At 37.2% G+C, this 19818-nt stretch overlaps 1 protein-coding gene across 2 annotated transcripts in view; it reads right to left on the minus strand.

Annotated features, from left to right (window-relative positions):
• Positions 1 to 19818, minus strand: part of ADAM18 (ADAM metallopeptidase domain 18) — a 95698-nt gene extending 75880 nt beyond the window's left edge. For both annotated transcript variants that reach the window (XM_023551092.2, XM_023551091.2), the window contains exons 1-5: positions 18885 to 19818; positions 16328 to 16406; positions 15844 to 15920; positions 14648 to 14825; positions 826 to 891 (exon numbers count right to left, since the gene is read on the minus strand). In XM_023551092.2, coding sequence (XP_023406860.1) covers positions 826 to 891; positions 14648 to 14825; positions 15844 to 15920; positions 16328 to 16406; positions 18885 to 19000 — 516 coding nt within the window. In that variant the 5' untranslated portion in view covers positions 19001 to 19818. The remainder of the gene's footprint in view (positions 1 to 825; positions 892 to 14647; positions 14826 to 15843; positions 15921 to 16327; positions 16407 to 18884) is intronic.

A 19818-nucleotide genomic window follows, 5' to 3' on the forward strand; every position in this document is an offset into this window, starting at 1 on the left:
TAGGTTTGAACTGCCAACCTTTTGGCTAGTAGTCGAGTGCTTACGCTTTTATGCCACCCGGAGTTTCCAAAAAATAAAACATAGATGAAAATATTTATGTGTTTGGGTAACAAAATATTTATTAAAGGGAACACAAAAAAGTAATAACAAAGATGATAAGCTGGGCTGAAATTCATCATAATTAAGAACACTTGTCCACCAAAAGATACCATTAAGAGAGTGAAAAAGCAAGTCACAGACTGGGAGAAAATATTCTCAGTTCAGTTATCTGACAAAAGACTCATTCAGAATGCATAAAGGATTTCAGCATGGCAGTAAGAAAAAAATAAATAAATAAAATGAAGAAAAAAAAAAAACACTTCTTAAAGGAGAATATCCAAATGGTCTACAACAATATGAAAAAATGCCCATTAGTCATCAGGTAAACTCATTTGCTATTAGGTAAATTCAAATAAAAAACACAATGTACTGTCACTACACATCTACCAGAATAAAAATAAAGCTAGGATTAATTAAAAAACAAAAAACACTATTTATACTAACTGTTTTTGAGACTACGGAACCCCTACATCTCTCCTTCATTGCTGGTGGGAAAATAAATTGTTATAATCACTTTGAAAATTGTTTATCAACATACTCTAAATTAAACACGTTGATTATTTTTTGACCCTATGGCACAACAATTCCAATCCTAGGTGTATGCCCGAGAGAAATTAGCACGTTATTTGTCTACAAAATGACACGTACAAGAGTGTTCCTAATATTTTTTCACAAGATCTCCAAAGTGTACTGTGGTTCATAGAAACAAAGAAAATTTTGACTTACCAAAGTTTTTTCCACTATAATATGCATTTCTAGATATTGGGGTAATTTTTTCAGAACAAGTTGATTCTGAAAGAAAAAAAATAATAATACCAAGGGATTTATAGGTTAAAAAGTATTGAATTTGTTAAGTACAAAAAAAAAAAAAAATGACATGTTAAGCAGGAAAGAAAAGGGTAACTGTAAAACCTTCATGAGGACTTAAATATAAAAAGTAAATGTGAATCAGAAAAGTTCACTTCCAATCATATTCCCTGTATGAGAGTCCCAGTGAACCTCTAGAGTACTTGTTGTTGTTAGGTGCCATCGAGTTGCGACCCTATGCACAACAGAACGAAACACTGCCTGGTCCTGCACCATCGTCACAGTCATTGTTATGCTTGAGTTAGCAAGTACTATATATTAGTACTGAATGAGGAAAAATATATAGAGATACACATTCTGTTGTCTTTATCTGATTACAAATTTACATTACCAGTTCACAGTTGAAAATTCTCACTGGCTGTCCTCCTCAAGACTATGGTAATACCAACTGTGCCACGCTGGCAATCTTTCATCCACTCAGAAGAGAAAAACTGGGAAATGTTTGAAAGCTCATAATTTAGACAGAAATTCAGGTAAATAGTGTGGTTTGTACTATTAACAGTGTATGGGGTACACAGAGAAAAACAGAATGCAAAACGTCAGAACAAACTCAGTAGCTTCAGAGCATAGGCCTTAATCTCAGAGGTATTAAAATTTCTTCCTTGCTCCAAGGATCTTGGCCACAAAACACAAAAGCAATGAGGGTGCAAATGCTGGGTGGGTCATAGAACAGTCTAAGTTAAGATAAATTAAAAAACTGGATTTAAATGATAAAGACTACATTTAAATAAATTTGTTTATATTTTCATAAGGGAATAAAGTATGCTTGTGCTCTATATATCAATTGTTGCCATTATCTATCATCTATCTATCTACCTACCTATCTTCTATCTATATTTCTGTGTATGTACATGTGTGTGGTGTACAGCATTTTGTAGGAAAGGAATTGCTCCTAACTCATTTCTCTCCTAAAATACTGAAATAAGTAAGTCTTCTAAGCACTCTTTTATTGTTCTCTCTGCAATTTTCCAGTACTTACTGGAGTCTTAAAACAACAGTGATCATATGATTTATTTGCTCCAACTAGAAAAATGTGGTGTTCCTAAGGAGGGGACTAAAAATAATTAAAATTATATAATTAATGAAATTGATATCTAATCACTGCAAATTTTTATTTTACCGTTTGTTGAACCTGAAATATTTCTACTCAAAAATTATTTGCAAAACTCAATATATTTCTTAAACATATCTGAATACACTAAACTAAAATTTATTAAAAATTCATTGATTTAAAAGAGCAGAAACAAAATAATCGGCCTTGGCATACAGTTGCATACTTTTATTAGTTTCTTAGCTATATTTTCCTCTAATGTTGTATTTCTTATATTTTTGGGACAACATATTTTGTCAATATTATCTTAATTTTTTTATTATACTACCACAATTTTGTCCAAGATTACACTTTATGGTTAATAAATTTGAAATTATTGACACCTCCAAATGACTCTTTTATTAAGATCATATTGTATTTAATAAAAATATTCTATGTGCAGCTGCTGACATACCTCCTAAATTCACAGCAAGTTCTGCTGGGTGCAGAATAGTCATAATTGTTTTCAAATATGAAAAACAACTCAAACATTTCAGGCCAAAATATTTCACAGTTACTATGATTTTGCCTCATTCACAATGGTCTTCTGTGATAACTTTTTAAGAGATCCAATCTGCAAAATGTGTTTCTTCTATGAGTGATACTTGGCAATTGATGTTGAACACCAAAGAGAAATATATATGAGATGCTGATTTTTTTTTCATTTGCATTCAACGTAATCTTAAAAACTCTTTCGTATTTTGGTTATTCTTACTGTGCCTATATAAATATATAAGTAAATTTTGACCACCATGGTTTCTTTGCTGCAGCGTAGTTGAATATAATTATGAATTATGTGTGCAACATAACCAATTTCAAATAATTTTCTGCATAATGTGTTTTTAATCTTAATAATGGCACTGTTTTTACCCGGAGGTTTTGCTCTGCCAAAATTCATATTCATATTATCAAAGCAATAATAAAATTTATCTTCGACATCAAGCTTTTAAAATGAGTTTAAAATTGTATTTAAAATAATGGCAGATATGTCACCATCCATAAAGTGAACTTCCAAAAACACTGCTTTATTAATGGATTATATTTATATTTCATTTTTATCCATTTTCTAAAATAATTATAGAATTATAGGAAATTGCAAAAATAGTTCAGAAATTTCATGTACTCTTGACACAGTTTTCCCCAATGGTTACATATTACCTAACCATAGTATATTATCATAACTAGTAAACTTACATTGGTACGATGTGTGTTTGTGTATGTCACTATATGTCTGTCTTAGTCATCTAGTGCTGCTATAACAGAAATACCACAAGTGAATGGCTTTCACAAAGAGAAATTTATTCTCTCACAGTCTAGTAGGTTACTAGTCCAAATTCAGGGTGTCAGGTCCAGGGGACAGCTTTCTTTCTCTGTCAGCTCTGGGGGAAAATTCCTTGTCATCAATATTCCCCTGGTTGAGGAGCTTCTCAGGCTCAGGGACCCTAGGTCCAAAGGACGCGCTCTACTCCAGGTGCTGCTTTCTTTGTGGTATGAGGTCCCCAACTCTCTGCTTGCTTTCCTTTCCTTTTTATCTCTTGAGAGATAAAAGGTGGTGCAGGCCATACCCCAGGGAAACTCCCTTTACATTGAATCAGAGATGTGACCTGGTAAGGGTCTTACAATCCCACCCCAAACCTCTTTAACATAAAATTACAATCACAAAATGGAGGACAACCACAGAATACTGGGAATCATGGCCTAAACAAGTTAATACACACATTTTTTTAATTAAATTTATTTATTGTGCTTTTAGTGAAAGTTCACAAATCAAGTCAGTGTCTCATACAAAAAGTTATACACACCTTGCTAGGTACCCCTAGCTGCTCTCCTCCTAATGAGAGCACATTCCTCCTCTCTACTCTGTATTCCCTGTGCCCATTCAGCCAGCTCCTGTACCCCTCTTCCTTCTCATCTTGCTTCCAGACAGGAGTTTCCCACATAGTCTTATGTGTCTACTTGAGCCAAGAATCTCATTCCTCACCAGTATCATTATCTCTCTTATAATCCAGTCCAATCCCTGTCTGAGAGTTGGCTTCGGGAACAGTTCCAATCTTGGACTAATAAAGGGTCTGGGGACCATGACCTCTAGGGTCTCTCTAGTCTCAGTTAGACCATTAAAACTGGTCTTTTTATGAGAATTTGAGATCTGCATCCCACTTTTCTCCTGCTCCATCAGGGACTCTCTGTTGTGTTCCCTGTCAGGGTAGCGATTGGTGGTAGCCAGGCACCATCTAGTTCTTTCAGTCTCAGGCTGATGGAGTTTCTGGTTTATGTAGCCCTTTCTGTCTCTTGGGCTCATCTTTACCATATGTCTTTGGTGTTCTTCATTCTCCTTTGCTCCAGGTGGGTTGAGACCTGAGATGGTCGCTTGCTAGTGTTTTTAAGATCCCAGGAGCCTCTCACAAAAGTGGGATGCAGAACGTTTTCTTAATACATTTTGTTATGCCAATTTACCTAGATGTCCCCTGAAACCATGGTCCCCAGGCCCCCATCCCTGCTAATCTGGCCTTCAGAGCATTTGGTTATATTCAGGAAACTTCTTCGCTTTTGGTTTAGTGCAGTTGTGCTGACTTCCTCTGTATTGTATGTTGTCCTTCCCTTCATGTAAAATAATTCTTGAATACACACGTTTTTGGGGGGACATAACTCAATCCATGACAGTATCATTATGAATCTATGTCATTTTGTCTGTAAATTCATATGATCACCATTGCAATTAAGATACAGAACTATTACATCACTACAAAGACCAAAGGAAATCTTTATGGTGCTCTTTACAGTCAAGCCCATCTCCAGCATCCCCATCATCCTTAATCTGTGCCAGCCACTGATTTCAGCTACATTTATATAGATGTCATTAAGAATGCTATATAAATGCAATTACCTCTATAAGGTCACCAAGAGTTGGAAAAGGCTTTTATGTCACCTTCTGACATTGGCTTGCTTTAGTCAGCATAATGATCTTAGGCCTATCCATGTAGTTGTGTGTATCAACAGTTTGTTTCTTTATATTCCTGAGTATTACTCCATGAGATGGATGTATCACAATTTGTTTAAGGATTCACCTATTGAAGTATACATTAGTTGTTTCCCTTTTTTGGCTACTAAAAATGAAGCTTCAATGGCCATTCATGTACAGGTTTTTATATGTACATAAGATTTTATTATTCTGGAATAAATGTCCAGAAGTGCAAATGTTTGGTGTGTGGTAAAAGTAGATCTTGTTTAGTTTTTTTTTTTTTCCTTGAAGAGAAACTGCCCTCAGCTCCTCTCCTCCAAAATGGCTATGTAGATAATCAAAAGTCTCCATTATCTGAAAACAATTTAGAAAAAATGGAAACAGAATACCACAAACAGCATGGTAGAACTGATGGGTTCAGAGTTCTAGTGATCAGTCCAAGAAATAAAGCACCTGGCTAAAAGCAGAAGAGCAAGGTTACAAGGTAGGAAAACCTTTCTCTCCAACACTTAGGCACCCTTCTTGCTCAGCCCAGCCTCCACGTAAACCAACGGCCACAAACACAGTGAGTTGCAAGTGGAGCCACACCATGAAATACAGAGAACTGTGTTCCCTAAGGCTAGGTGAGCAGCAGAGGAACTTAACTTTTGATGACAGTCCACTACTTCAAAGTCTGAATATCCCGCTGAAAGCAACAAGGAAAACTGATAAAACGTTGGATTCACAGGGTGAAATCACTCCTCTCCCAATCCAACAAAACAAAAAAAAACAAACCCACTGTTGTCGAGTCGATTCCGACTCATAGCGACCCTGTAGGACAGAGTACAACTGCCCCATAGAGTTTCCAGGGAGTGCCTGGCAGATTCGAACTGCTGACCTTTTGGTTAGCACCCATAGCACTTAACCACTATGCCACCAGGGTTCCCAATCCAACAAGACTAAAGAAAATAAAGGAAAAACTTTTTCACTGCCTCCAGGCTCTGTGGCAAAAGAGGCCCATTGGAACTGAAAAGATATAAACAATAGGTGATGAGCTGACGCCTAACTCATTGCTGTCAAGTTGACCCCAACTCATAATGACCCTTACAGGACTGAGTAGAACTGCCCCATAGGGTTTCCAAGGAGGAGCTAGTGGATTTGAATGGCTGGCCTTTTGGTTAGCAACCACACTCCTAACCACTGTACCACCAGGGCTTTGAGCCAACCTCTAAAGATTTAAAAATTTCCAAAATACCTAAACCTGTGAACTGCCTATAAAAAATACCCAGTGCTCTTGAGTGAACTGCCTATAGGGGATTAATAAGGAGCTCTGAAAAAAGATCAGAACTTTATATCAAACAAGGAAGTGCCTGAGGCAACACCACAAAGTGGGCTCCTAGAACTGCTATTGGACCCCAAGAAAGGCATATAGGACCTCCTCCCCCAAGGCTTGGGGTAGCACAACCTGAAGAAAAGTCTTCCTGCAGAAAAGGGTATCCACCCTGGTACCATTAAGGGCTGAAATAAATGCTGAGTCATTGCTGTTAAGAACCAAAAGGTCAAAGCACTCTCTATTGGAATTCAGGGAAATAGGGAAACAAGAACAAGTTCATGCATACAAACATAATTCCTGGGGAAAAAGAAAATTCTGAGTTCCAGAATTAAAACAATAAAATACTCAAATGCCCCAGGTTCAATAGAAAATTATAAGACATACAAAATCACAGGAGAAGATAGAATAACTAAAGGAACATGATGAAGAAGCTAAAATCAGTCCTATGGAGGCCAGGATAATGGTGAAAAAATAAAGGGTTTTCAAACAACAATGTTAAATATATCCAAAAATGCAAAGAAAACACAAACAACAAAATAATGAAGACCAGGAAACAAAATGAGAAACTCCACAAGGATATAAAAAACATAAAAAAAGAACCAAATAGAAATACTGGAATTGAGGAATAAAATAACTGAATGGGAAAATACAAGGGAGAGATTCAACAATAGATTCAAGCAGACAGAAAGCAGAATAAGCAAACTACTGGACATAGTAATTTAGCTCATAAAGTCCCAAGAGAAACAAGATGAAAGAACAAAGAAAGGTGAACAAAGTCAAATGGAATTGTGGAACACCACCAAGAAATCCAACATATGGATCTTGAGGATCCTGGAAGAAGAGGAGGAAAAAAAAAAGGACACAAAGAATATTTCACGAAATAATGACAGAAAAATTTCCAGACCTGAATAAGGAGTTGAACCTGCAAAGCCAGGAAGCTAGATGAACTCCAAGTAGAATGAATCCAAGGAGGTCTACACCAAGTCACATTGTAATCAAATTCTTGAAAACCAAAGACAAGGAGAGAGTTCTGAAAACAGCAAAACAAAAGTACAATATAACACTTAAGGGGTCGTTAGTAAGACTAAATGCCAATTTCTTGGCTAGGAGGTGATGGAACAATATATATTAAGTACTGAAATAGAAGTACTGTCAACCAAGAGTTCTTTACCCAGCAAAACTGTCCTTCAAAAATAAAGATGAAATCGAGATATTCCCCGATAAACAAAATCGTGGGAATGTGTTACCACCAGACATACCTTTCAAGAAGTACTAAAGGGAGACATTCAGATGGAAAGGAAAGGATACTAGACAGATACTCAAAGCCACACATAGGAGAAAACAATTTAAAAATAAAACAGAGGTCTCAAGTAAAAATAATGACATGGGCAGATAACAGGGCTAGTTTTATGGTATTTCCAGTGAACAATTTAGTAGTTAAGTTCTATGAGCATTATAAAATCAAATGCATAAGGAATAAGTACAAATTTAAATCTAATGTAACAGACAAAGGATGTACTATGATGTAATTGGTGTCACAACAACAGAGGTGGGAGAGGGAGGAGGAAAACGGGGATAGCATTTTAGTATGTTGATATTGTATGCCACTTGTTGTTTGTATGTTAAATGTTGATAAAACCAAACTTGTTGCCACCTAGTTGATTCTGACTCATAGTGGCCCCACAGGACAGAGTAGAACTGCCCCATACAGTTTCCAAGGAGTGCCTGGTGGATTCAAACTGCTGACCTTTTGGTTAGCAGCTATAGCACTTAACCACTACACCACCAGGGTTTCCTAAATGTTGATATCAAACTAAAATAAGTCATCGTAAATGTAGAGCTAAGCGATTAATTGAGAAAAATTTCAGGATATGCAAAAATGAGTTGAGATTCCACACCAGCAATGAGAAATCTGAAAAGCAGATTAAGAAAATTCCATTTACAATAGCACCCAACAGAATAAAATACCTGGGAATAAAACTAACCAGGAATATGAAAGACATATATAACAAAAATTATAAAACACTGCTGAAAGAAATTAAGAAGACCTAACTATATGGAAAGGCATTCAGTGTCCATAGTTTGGAAGACTTAATATTGTCAAGATGTCATTAATAACCAAAGTAATCAATCAATTTAACACAATGTCTATCAAAATTCCAACTTTTTTTTTTTTTTACAGAAATGGAAAAACTAATCCTCAACTTTATATAAAAGGTCAAGAAGTCCCAAATATCCCAAAGCAATTTCAAAGGAAGACAAAGTGGGAGAACTTATACTTCCAGACTTCAAAACATACTACACAGCTACAGTAATCAAAACATCCTGGTACTGGTTTAATGATAGACTCATAGACCAATGGAATAGAATTGAGGACCCAGAAATAAATCCATACATCTACGGTCAACTGATTTCCTACAAACATGCTAACTCCAGTCAATGGGGAAATAACATCTCTTCAACAAATGGTGCTGGCAAAACTGGATGTCCATCTGCAAAACAATGAAACAGGACCCATACCTCACACCGTATACAAAAACTAACTCAAAATGGATCAAAGATCTAAATAAAAAGCCTAAAACTATGAAATTCACAGAAGAAAAAAAAGATCAATGCTAGCAGCCCTAATACTTGGCATTAATAGGATACAAATAACAAGCAACAACACACAAGCTCCAGAAGATAAGCTAGATAACTGGGATCTTCTAAAAATCAAACACTTATGCTCATCAAAAGACTTCACCAAAAGAGTAAAAAGAGAAGCTACAGACGGGGGGCGGGGGAGGGAAGAACTGGCTATTACAAATCAGACAAAGTCTAATCTCTAAAATCTACTAGAAAATCCAACACCTCTATAACAAAAAGACAAAAAAATGGGCAAAGGATATGAACAGACACTTCACCAAAGAAGACATTCAAGCGACCAACAGACACATGAGGAAATGCTCACGATCTCTAGCCATCAGAGAAATGCAAATCAAAACCACAATGAGATACCATCTCACCCTGGCATTACTGGCACAAATCAATAAAACAGAAAATAACAAATGTTGGAGAGGCTGCAGGGCAATCAGAACTCTTATGCACTGCTGGTGGGATACAACCATTTTGGAAAATGATATGGCGCTTCCTTAGAAAGCTAGAAATAGAAATACCATATGATCCAGCAAACCCACTCCTAGGAATATACCCTAGCGAAATAAGAGTCCTCACACGAATAGATATATGTACATCCATGTTCATTGCAGCATTGCTCACGACAGCAAAAAGATGGTGGATAAACAAACTGTGGTACATTCACACAATGGAGTATTACGCAACGCTAAAGAACAATGATGAATCTGTGAAGCATCACATACATGGATGCATCTGGAGGACATTATGCTGAGTGAAATAAGTCAATCACAAAAGGACAAATATTTTATGAGACCACTACTGTAAAAACTCATGAAAAGGTTTACATACAAAAAGAAACAATCCGATGGTTATGAGGGTGGGGAGGCGTGGGGATGGAAAAATACTTAATGTACAATAGATAAGTGGTAACTTTGGTGAAGGGTAAGACAGTACACAATACTGGGGAAGCTAGCACAGCCTATACAAGGCAGGGCCATGGTAGCTCCATAGACACACTCGAACTCCCTGAGGGACCGAATTGCTGGGCTGAGGGCTGTGGGGACCATGGTCTCAGGGAATATCTAGCTCAACTGGCATAACAGAGTTTATAAAGAAAAAGATCTACATTCTGTTTTGGTGAGTAGTGTCTGGGGTCTTAAAAGCCTGTGAGCAGCCATCTAGGACACTCCACCAGTCTCACCCCTTTGGGAGCAAGGAAAAATAAAGAAAACTAAAGACACAAGGGAAAGATTAGTCCAAAGGATTAATAGACCACATCTACCACGGCCTCCACCAGACTTTGTCTAGTACAATGAGATGGTGCCCAGCTACCACCACTGACTGTTCTGACAAGGATCACAATAGAGGGTTCCGGACAGAGCTGGAGAAAAATGTAGAACAAAATTCTAACTCAAAAAGAAAGACCAGACTTGCTGGCCTGACAGGGACTGGAGAAATCCTGAGAGTATGGACCCCGAACACCCTTTCAGCTCAGTAATGAGGCCACTCCTGAGGTTCACCCTTCAGCAAAAGATTGAATAGACGCATGGAACAAAACAAGACTAAAGGGGTGCACCAGCCCTGGGGCAAGGACTGCAAAGTAGGAGGAAACACGAAAGCTGGTAATAGGGAACCCAGGGTTGAGAAGGGAGAGTGCTGACATGTCGTGGGGTTGTTAACCAATGTCATACAACAATGTGTGTACTGTTTGATGAGAAACTAGTTTGTTCTGTAAACCTTCATCTAAAGTTCAATAAAAATAAAAAAATGGCTAGGTTACAACAAAATTGTTTTAAGATATGGAAAAAAACAAGAGAGTATGACCCACACGCAGGGAAAAAAATGCAAACTATAGACTCTCTGAGGGAGTCTAGGGGTTGGGCTTACTAAAAAAAAAAAAAATCATTGCCATGGAGTAAATTCTGACTCATGGTGACCCTGGAGGACAGAGTAGAACTGCCCCATAAGGTTTCCATGGAGCATCTGGTAGATTCAAACTGCCAGCCTTTTGGTTAGTAGCCATAGCTCTTAACTACTAAAAACCAGGGTTTCCAACTATAAAAAGACCTTAAATAAGCTATTTTAAATATGTCCAAAGATCTAAAGTAAATGAAAAAAAAAAGTATTAAAATTACAAGTCAACAAATAGAGAATGTCAGTAAAGATGTTAAAGTGATGAAAAAGAGAAAAATAGAAAATATGAGTCAAAAAGTAAAACAAATGAAATGAAAAATTCATTGTTGTTGTTGTTGTTAGGCGCCGTTGAGTTGGTTCCGACTCATAGAGACCCTATGCACAACAGAACGAAACACCGCCCAGTCCTGCGCCATCCTTACAATCGTCGTTATCCTTGAACTCATTGTTGCAACCACTGTGTCAATCCACCTCGTTGAGGGTCTTTCTCTTTTCCACTGACCCTGTACTCTGCCAAGCGTGATGTCCTTCTCCAGGGACTGATCCCTCCTGACAACATGTCCAAAGTTTGTGAGACGCAGTCTTGCCATCCTTGCCTCTAAGGAGCATTCTGGTTGTACTTCTTCTAAGACAGATTTGTTTGTTCTTTTGGCAGTCCATGGTATATTCAATATTCTTCGCCAACACCACAATTCAAAGGCGTCAATTCTTCTTCGGTCTTCCTTATTCATTGTCCAGCTTTCACATGCATATGATGAGATTGAAAATACCATGGCTTGGGTCAGGCACACCTTAGGGCTTTAGGGTGACATCTTTGCTCTTCAACACTTTGAAGAGGTCCTTTGCAGCAGATTTGCCCAATGCAATGCATCTTTTGATTTCTTGACTGCTGCTTCCATGGCTGTTGATTGTGGATCCAAGTAAAATGAAATCCTTGACAACCTCAATCTTTTCTCCATTTATCATGATGTTGCTCATTGGTCCAGTTGTGAGGATTTTTGTTTTCTTTATGTTGAGGTACAATCTATACTGAAGGCTGTGGTCTTTGATCTTCATTAGTAAGTGCTTCGAGTCCTCTTCACTTTCAGCAAGCAAGGTTGTGTCATCTGCATAACGAAGGTTGTTAATGAGTCTTCCTCTAATCTTGATGCCCCGTTCTTCTTCATGTAGTCCAGCTTCTCGGATTATTTGCTCAGCATACAGATTAAATAGGTATGGTGAAAGAATACAACCCTGACGCACACCTTTCCTGACTTTAAACCAATCATTATCTCCTTGTTCTGTACGAACAACTGCCTCTTGATCTATGTAAAGTTTCCTCATCAGCACAATTAAGTGTTCTGGAATTCCCATTCTTCGCAGTGTTATCCATAGTTTGTTATGATCCACACAGTCAAATACTTTTGCATAATCAATAAAACACAGGTAAACATCCTTCTGGTATTCTCTGCTTTCAGCCAGGATCCATCTGACATCAGTAATGATATCCCTGGTTCCACGTCCTCTTCTGAAACCAGCCTGAACTCCTGGCAGCTCCCTGTCGATATACTGCTGCAGCCGTTTTTGAATGATCTTCAGCAGAATTTTGCTTGGGTGTGATATTAATGATATTGTTCTACAACTTCCACATTCGATTGGATCACCTTTCTTGGGAATAGGCATAAATATGGATCTCTTCCAATCAGTTGGCCAGGAAGCATCTTCCCCTGAATCTCTTGGTTGACACACATTGTGGGGATATTTTAACTGTTTCATGCGTGTGTTTTGTCTCTTGGTGAGGCTTCTTGGCATAGACGAGTGAGCACCTCCAGCACTGCATCTGTTTGTTGAAACATCTCAATTGATATTCCATCATTCCTGGAGCCTTTTTTTTCGCCGATGCCTTCAGAGCAGCTTGGACTTCTTCCTTCAGTCCCATTGGTTCCTGATCATATGCCACCTCTTGAAATGGTTGAATATCGACTAATTCTTTTTGGTATAATGACTCTGTGTATTCCTTCCATCTTCTTTTGATGCTTCCATGGAATCCTTCACCATTCCAACTTGAGGCTTGAATTTTTTCTTCAGTTCTTTCAGCTTCAGAAACGCCGAGTATGTTCTTCCCTTTTGGTTTTCCATCTCCAGCTCTTTGCACATGTCATTATAATACTTTCTTTTGTCTTCTCGAGAGGCCCTTTGAAATCTTCTGTTCAGTTCTTTTACTTTATCAATTCTTCCTTTTGCTTTAGCTGCTCGACGCGCAAGAGCAAGTTTCAGAGTCTCCTCTGACATCCATCTTGGTCTTTTCTTTCTTTCCTGTCTTTTCAGTGACCTCTTGCTTTCTTCATGGATGATGTCCTTGATGTCATTCCACAACTCGTCTGGTCTTTGGTCACTACTGTTCAATGCGTCAAATCTATTCTTGAGATGGTCTCTAAATTCAGGTGGTATATACTCAAGGTCATATTTTGGCTCTCGTGGACTTGCTCGGATTTTCTTCAGTTTCAGCTTGAACTTGCATATGAGCCATTGATGGTCTGTTCCACAGTTGGCCCCTGGCCTTGTTCTGACTGATGATATTGAGCTTTTCCATCATCTCTTTCCACAGATGTAGTCTATTTGATTTCTGTGTGTTCCATCTGGCGAGGTCCATGTGTATAGTCGCCGTTTATGTCGGTGAAAGAAGATACTTGCAATGAAGAAGTTGTTGGTTTTGCAAAATTCTACCATTCAATCTCTGGCATTGTTTCTATCACCAAGGCCATATTTTCCAACTACTGATCCTTCAAAATGAGAAGAAACAGCTGCAAACATCCATTAATAATCGGAACCTGGAATGTACAAAGTATGAGTCTAGTATGAAAAATTCATTAGAGGGGCTTAATAGCAAATTTCAGCAGGGAGAAGAAAAACCATCAGTGGATTTAAAGATAGATAAGCTACACCTCAAAATAATAAAAGTAATTTTACCATGGTAGTGGTAATAACAGTAACTGTTCTTCCTGTATTCCTAAATGTTATTCAATAATATGCATTTTATTTAAATAAAAATAGAAACGTTACATAATGCATCATAAAACATTAAGTTTGAATACATATTAGATAATTTCCCAGATAGCTTTTAAGAAATTCAGATGTTTTTTAGATACAAAAACCAGACATTAAATTTAATGTTCCTACTGAACAATCCCCATTGCCACAGAGTCAATTCCGACTCACGGCAACCCTATAGGACAGAGTAGAATTGCTCCATAGTGTTTCCAAGGTTGTAAATCTTTACAGAAGCAGACTGCCACATCTTTCTCCCATGGAGTGGCTCGTGAGTTGAAACCTCTGAAGAATGAAGAAGAATTGATGCCTTTGAATTATGGTGCTGGTGAATAACATTGAATATACCATGGAATGCCGGAACAACAAACAAGTCTGTCTTGGAGGAAGTACAGCCAGAAGGTTCCTTAGAAGGGAGGATGGCTAGACTTTGTCTCACGTACTTTGAACATGACATCAGGAGGGACCAGTCCTTGGAGAAGGACATCATGCTTGGTAAAGTAGAAGGTCAAAGAAAAAGAGAAAGACCCTCAATGAAGTGGACTGACACAGTGGCTGCAACGATGGGTTCAAACATAGTGACAATCATAAGGATGGTGCAGGATCAGGCAGCGTTTCATTCTGTTGTGCAGAACCAACTGATGGGTATCTAACAACAACAACAACAGCAACAATTGAACAGTTGTTCTTCAAATAGATTGTTTTCAAAATCTTACAGAAGTAATTTCCTAGTACGTCATAACATACGAACCGTCATAGTTACCTGTGAACTCATATGAACTTTATAGGGCTGGTCCTTCTGCCAAGTATTGCTTCCATTTTCTGCTAATATTGGTACAACTGGAATGTCATTTTTCACTTGATATATCATGTGCTCAAATCTTGCTGAAGATTCCATTGGTTCAATTCCATAAGTAATATTTTCAAACTGAAGGAATCCCCTGTATATTCAGAAGGCAATAATTATAAAAATTCTGCAAATGATCCCATCAAAGCTATAATCTGGAATGTGAGAAATAAGGAGCCATAGTAAATGACAGGTTTTAAGCCCACTTTCTTTTCCGATTTGTTCTTTGCAGTCTGCTACTAGTTACCCAGTGACTACATCTGTTTTAGGTTCGTTCAGAAACTAAATATAGTGAAATAATTTCTAGATAATAACCCCATTCACTCAGAATATATTTTCTGAGACCTAGTATTTGCTATGTTGAGGCCTAGTATTTGCTATGTTCTAAGATATCTGTTCAGAATTTTGAGAATAAGGCTTCTTTGCTTACAAAGCCCCAAATAAGGGCAAGCAGATATATAGAGTGCATATCCAAAGAGATTGATATCCATGAAAATCACATTCAAAGACAGCCAATTTTCTGATTGACATGTGTAAATTCCGGAAATCAGGCAATCAAACAACATAAAACATAACAAGAAAAGTCAGGGAGAGCCTTTTTTTCTCTACTCTGGTTCTTTCTTCCTCTTATAAATGTATCACCTTTCAATAACAAGAATCACTTATCCCTGCCCTTTACCCCTGGGAGACCTTCTAATCAGTTGTTTCTGTGTCTGGCACTGCATTTCTCCAAGGTGAGAGTATATTATTGGTACTTACCGTATTTAAGTTATTAATGTCAGTTACCAAAACAAATTGAGATAACAGATGGATAATGCAACAATAATGTTTCAGAAGATGTTTTAAAGATCCCTTTCCTAAAACAATTCCTTTCTGCACAGTTATTGGAAATACCTCCAGTCAAGATTACTTGTAGGGATTTCACTGGAATGGTCATGTAGGTCCAGATATTCATATGAATATAAATAGAAGTAAGCCCATCATAAAGAAAACTTTCAGATTTGGTTTCCTCTTAAACCTTCCTAGGTTTCTAAGTGTCTGCAGTCACTAAGTTTCAGCTGAAAGTATACCCTAAATTTTTCATCTGTGTATATCCCCTAAGATGCTGTGACCTGAGTCCAGAGCAGATGCTGAGGGTCGCAGCTGAATTTGGAAAATCTGCAACATATCCTTGGTAATGGCAATGCATCTGAAAAACAGTATAGAAAGTAGGCAAGTAAATAAATTCTTTATGAATAAAAATGTATTGTCAAACATTGCAGGGGACTCAAAACATTAAAACCATTGACAATAAGGCTATGAATCATACAGAATTATTAACACTGATTTTCAGGGCAAAAAAAAAAAAGGTTTTTAACAGCTTTTATTGCTCTGTATCACATAGGTGCCTACAAGTATTCTCTTGTACCTGGGTTTTGTCTCTGTCACACATCATTTCTATGTACAATAGCCAACTGAAATGGTGACCAGAGTTGTACGGAATGAAATATTTGTATTCAGGAGTCAACATGGAACCAATAAATCCCAATGTTAGTGATATGTCCTCTTCAACAAAGAAGCACATGGTAATAAATGTCTAAGACATCAGAGTCTTACCTTTAAATATGAAGACTCAGAATGCAAAGAGCCAATTTCATTATATGTATAAACCAAAAAATTCTGGGGTAAGAACAACCTCAGGGAAACAAAAATAAAAAATGTTTGAGTTATGAATTCAATATGATGTAAACATTAAAACTAACAGCAAATGTGGAATGGATAGGATTTACATGGTAACATACTTTAATTAGAGTTATTTTGGTGTGGCACAGCAGTTAAAATTCATAGAAATAGGGTATTAGGGAGTTCAGGCTTTCTTAATGCTGAAACAGACTGTGACTACTCTGTGGTCACATATTTGTTTGTGTGGTTGTATATGTCCTCATTCAACAAATATTTACTAAGTGTCTACTATGTAATGGGACCTCTTCTAGGTGCTAAGACAGGACCATAAACAAAACAGACAAAAATCCTGGTGTTGAGGACAGTCAAGGTCATGTATTTTTAGCATGGTGGATGATGATAAATAAGGTGGGCTTGCTGGAGGTTGGTTGTAAAATTTAGGTAGGATGGCATGGTAAGGCTCACAGAATTGATGATTAAAGAGCCAAAAAACAAGCTACATGGATTTGTATAAAAAGGTATTCCAGGCAGAAGCAGGAGAAAATGGAAAGACCCTGAGGGAGAAATGTGCTTCGTGTATACAAGGAATAACTAGAGGCAATTTGCCTGAAGTGAAGTAAATAAGAAAGAAGAGATGGTTTGTGGTAGTGCAAATGTTTAACATGTTCAGCTGCTAACTGAAAGGTTGGCAGTTCAAGTATACCCACAGGCTCCTTGAAGGAAAGGCCTGGCAATCTACTTCCCAAAAAATCAGCAGTGAAAACCCTATGGAGCATTGTTTTATTCTGACACACACGGGGTCACCATGAGTCAAAGTCAACTCAATAGTAACTGGGGTTTGGCTTTAATACAAGAAGGGATCACAAAGCTGTTGAAGGGTTTTGAGCAAATAAATGACAGACCAGACCAATATTTTAATAGTGTTAGGCTGAATGCTGTCTTGAGAATAACCTGTAGGGGTAAATCAGAAAAAGTAGGGAGACCAGTTAGAAGGCTACTGCAGTTATCCAGACAAGAGATGACGGTGGCTTGAACTAGAACAGTAGTAGTGGTGGAGGTCCTATCCTGCAGTATTTTGAAAATAGAACCCCTTAAGTATGAGGTAAAATAAAAGATGCCAAGGATAACTCCAAGCTTTTTGTTCTGAGAAGCTGAAGGAATGAAGTTGGCACTGGAGGGATAATCAGAAGTTAATTTTGGACATGTTAATTTTGAGAACTCTAGTTAGTACATTCAAGGAGAAGTATCAAATAATTAGACAAATGGTTATGGAGTTCACTGGAAAGGTACAAAGCAGAGATATACATTTTAGCATAAGCAGCACATAGACAATATTTTATGCCACAAGATGGATGAGATAACCAGGTGATGAATGTACTTAGAAAAAAACATACAGTATCCAAAGACAGTACCACAGGATACTCTAAGTTTCAAATATTGGAGGGATGAGAAAGAATTAGGAAATAAGACTGAGAAGCGGCAACCACAATAGTAAGAATTAAGCCAGGAGTGTGTGGCATCTTGGAAGTCAAATGAAGAAATTATTTTAGAGAAGGGAGAATGATCAGTTGTGCCAAAAGATGATAATCAGTTAAGAAAAATGAAAACTAATAAGTAACCAGAGCATTTAGAAGCAAAGTTCACTGATGATGACCTTATCAAAAGACATCTTTTAGTGGAGTTGTCAAGGGGAAAAGAGGAGCTTAATTATCATGAATTAAGAGAGAAGAGTAATGAATTAAGTGAGACTAGGCAGTTGGCTACAAATATGTCTTTTCAAAGATGCAGACAGAAAAAAAGGCAGTTTGATTACATTTGTATGAAGTGTTGAGAAAATAAAAATTTGAAGACAGAAGTAGATTGTTGCCTGGGGCTGTGGGTGGGAATATGGATTAACTGTAAATTGGGCACTTAAAAAAAAAAAAAGTTGCTGTCAAGTCGATTGTGACTCATAGCATCCCCATAGGACAGAGTAGAACTGCCCCATAGAGTTTCCAAGGGACGCCTGGTGAATTCGAACTGCCGACCTTTTGGTTAGCAGCCATAGCTCTTAGCCACTACACCACCAGGGTTTCCAAATTGGGCATGAGAGATCTTATTTGAGAAATAAGAGCACTCTAAAACTAATTTATGATTGACGATTGCAACACTGCCTACCACCTGTTGAATTTCTTACCAATCACAACTTCATGCATAGCTATGCTTGATTTCACATCATATGTACCAAATACCTAACTTGCAGTTCCTGGAATCAATGGCTTATACTCAATAGGAAGTTTACAAATATGTAGCTTACTTTTTAATTTCAAAATAACAAGCTGGAAAATTAAAATGAAAGTGTCTCATGAATGGCACATTCAACGCCTTACGAATCCTAAATTAAAAATGAATTGATGAAATCTGTCTACATCATACTGCATTTCTGAATTTAAATCACGTATGAAACTTTCAAAACATAAAATCTAAGCTTTAAAGGAAAACCGTATCTTACTGTTTTTTGAGATACAGAGTGTACGGCTTTCCATCCATTGTAATGATATAGATCATCTGAAATAAAGTAAATCGATAAAGATGATTTAGTAAATCAGGAATATGTAAGTAAAACATTATTTTTTAATCCAATTTTAAAAAATGCACTCAGTCCATTAAAAAAGCATGAACATATTCTTACGTATTTATTATTCTAAATAATAAGAATTTATTATTATTCTAATTAATTCAGGACCAGTGTGATCAATTTAATGTATAGGAATTTTTTTTAAAAGGACAGAAAAAAGACAACATTTTGGAAAAAAAAAATAGTTTTAGCATGCTAAAAACTATATATTATTTGCTTCTATTAGGAAAACATACACATTTTCTAGTTGAGATGAATAAGACATGATGGTAGGCTTACATTCCACACTGGATATAATAAAACAATAACAAATTTATAAATACATATACATAGAATCCCATACATACTTAGAGCTGCTTTGCAACACTCAGCACATAAAACTAGTGAAGAAAAAGGACCAGAAAAATTGAAAGTAGACAAGAAGCCAGTGAGGAATGCCATAGCATCAGATATAAGAGTTCTAATACATTGAGGAATGAGTAAAAATAATGCCCAACATTTTAAGGTGGTGATATCCAGGAACACGAGGTGACTCTGTGCAAGCTTACAGGTTGAATAATTGGACAATCTCAACATACGCATACAGACGTCCATTCCAGCAAATCCACCATTTCATTTCAAGATAGGTCAATTTCCAGTGAGAGCTCTGCTTTTAAAGAGGAACAGGGTCTGAGACCATGAGAGAGAGAAACAAGGCAATGCTGCTATGGCTGGAAAAACCCAGAAAGTACAAGTAGATCAGCTGGCTAATAACTCAGATCTGAAGTAAATCTTGTCCCTGTCATGCCCCCGACAATACTGTAAGCTA

Source organism: Loxodonta africana, chromosome 19, assembly GCF_030014295.1.
Source record: "Loxodonta africana isolate mLoxAfr1 chromosome 19, mLoxAfr1.hap2, whole genome shotgun sequence".
Taxonomy (NCBI): domain Eukaryota; kingdom Metazoa; phylum Chordata; class Mammalia; order Proboscidea; family Elephantidae; genus Loxodonta; species Loxodonta africana.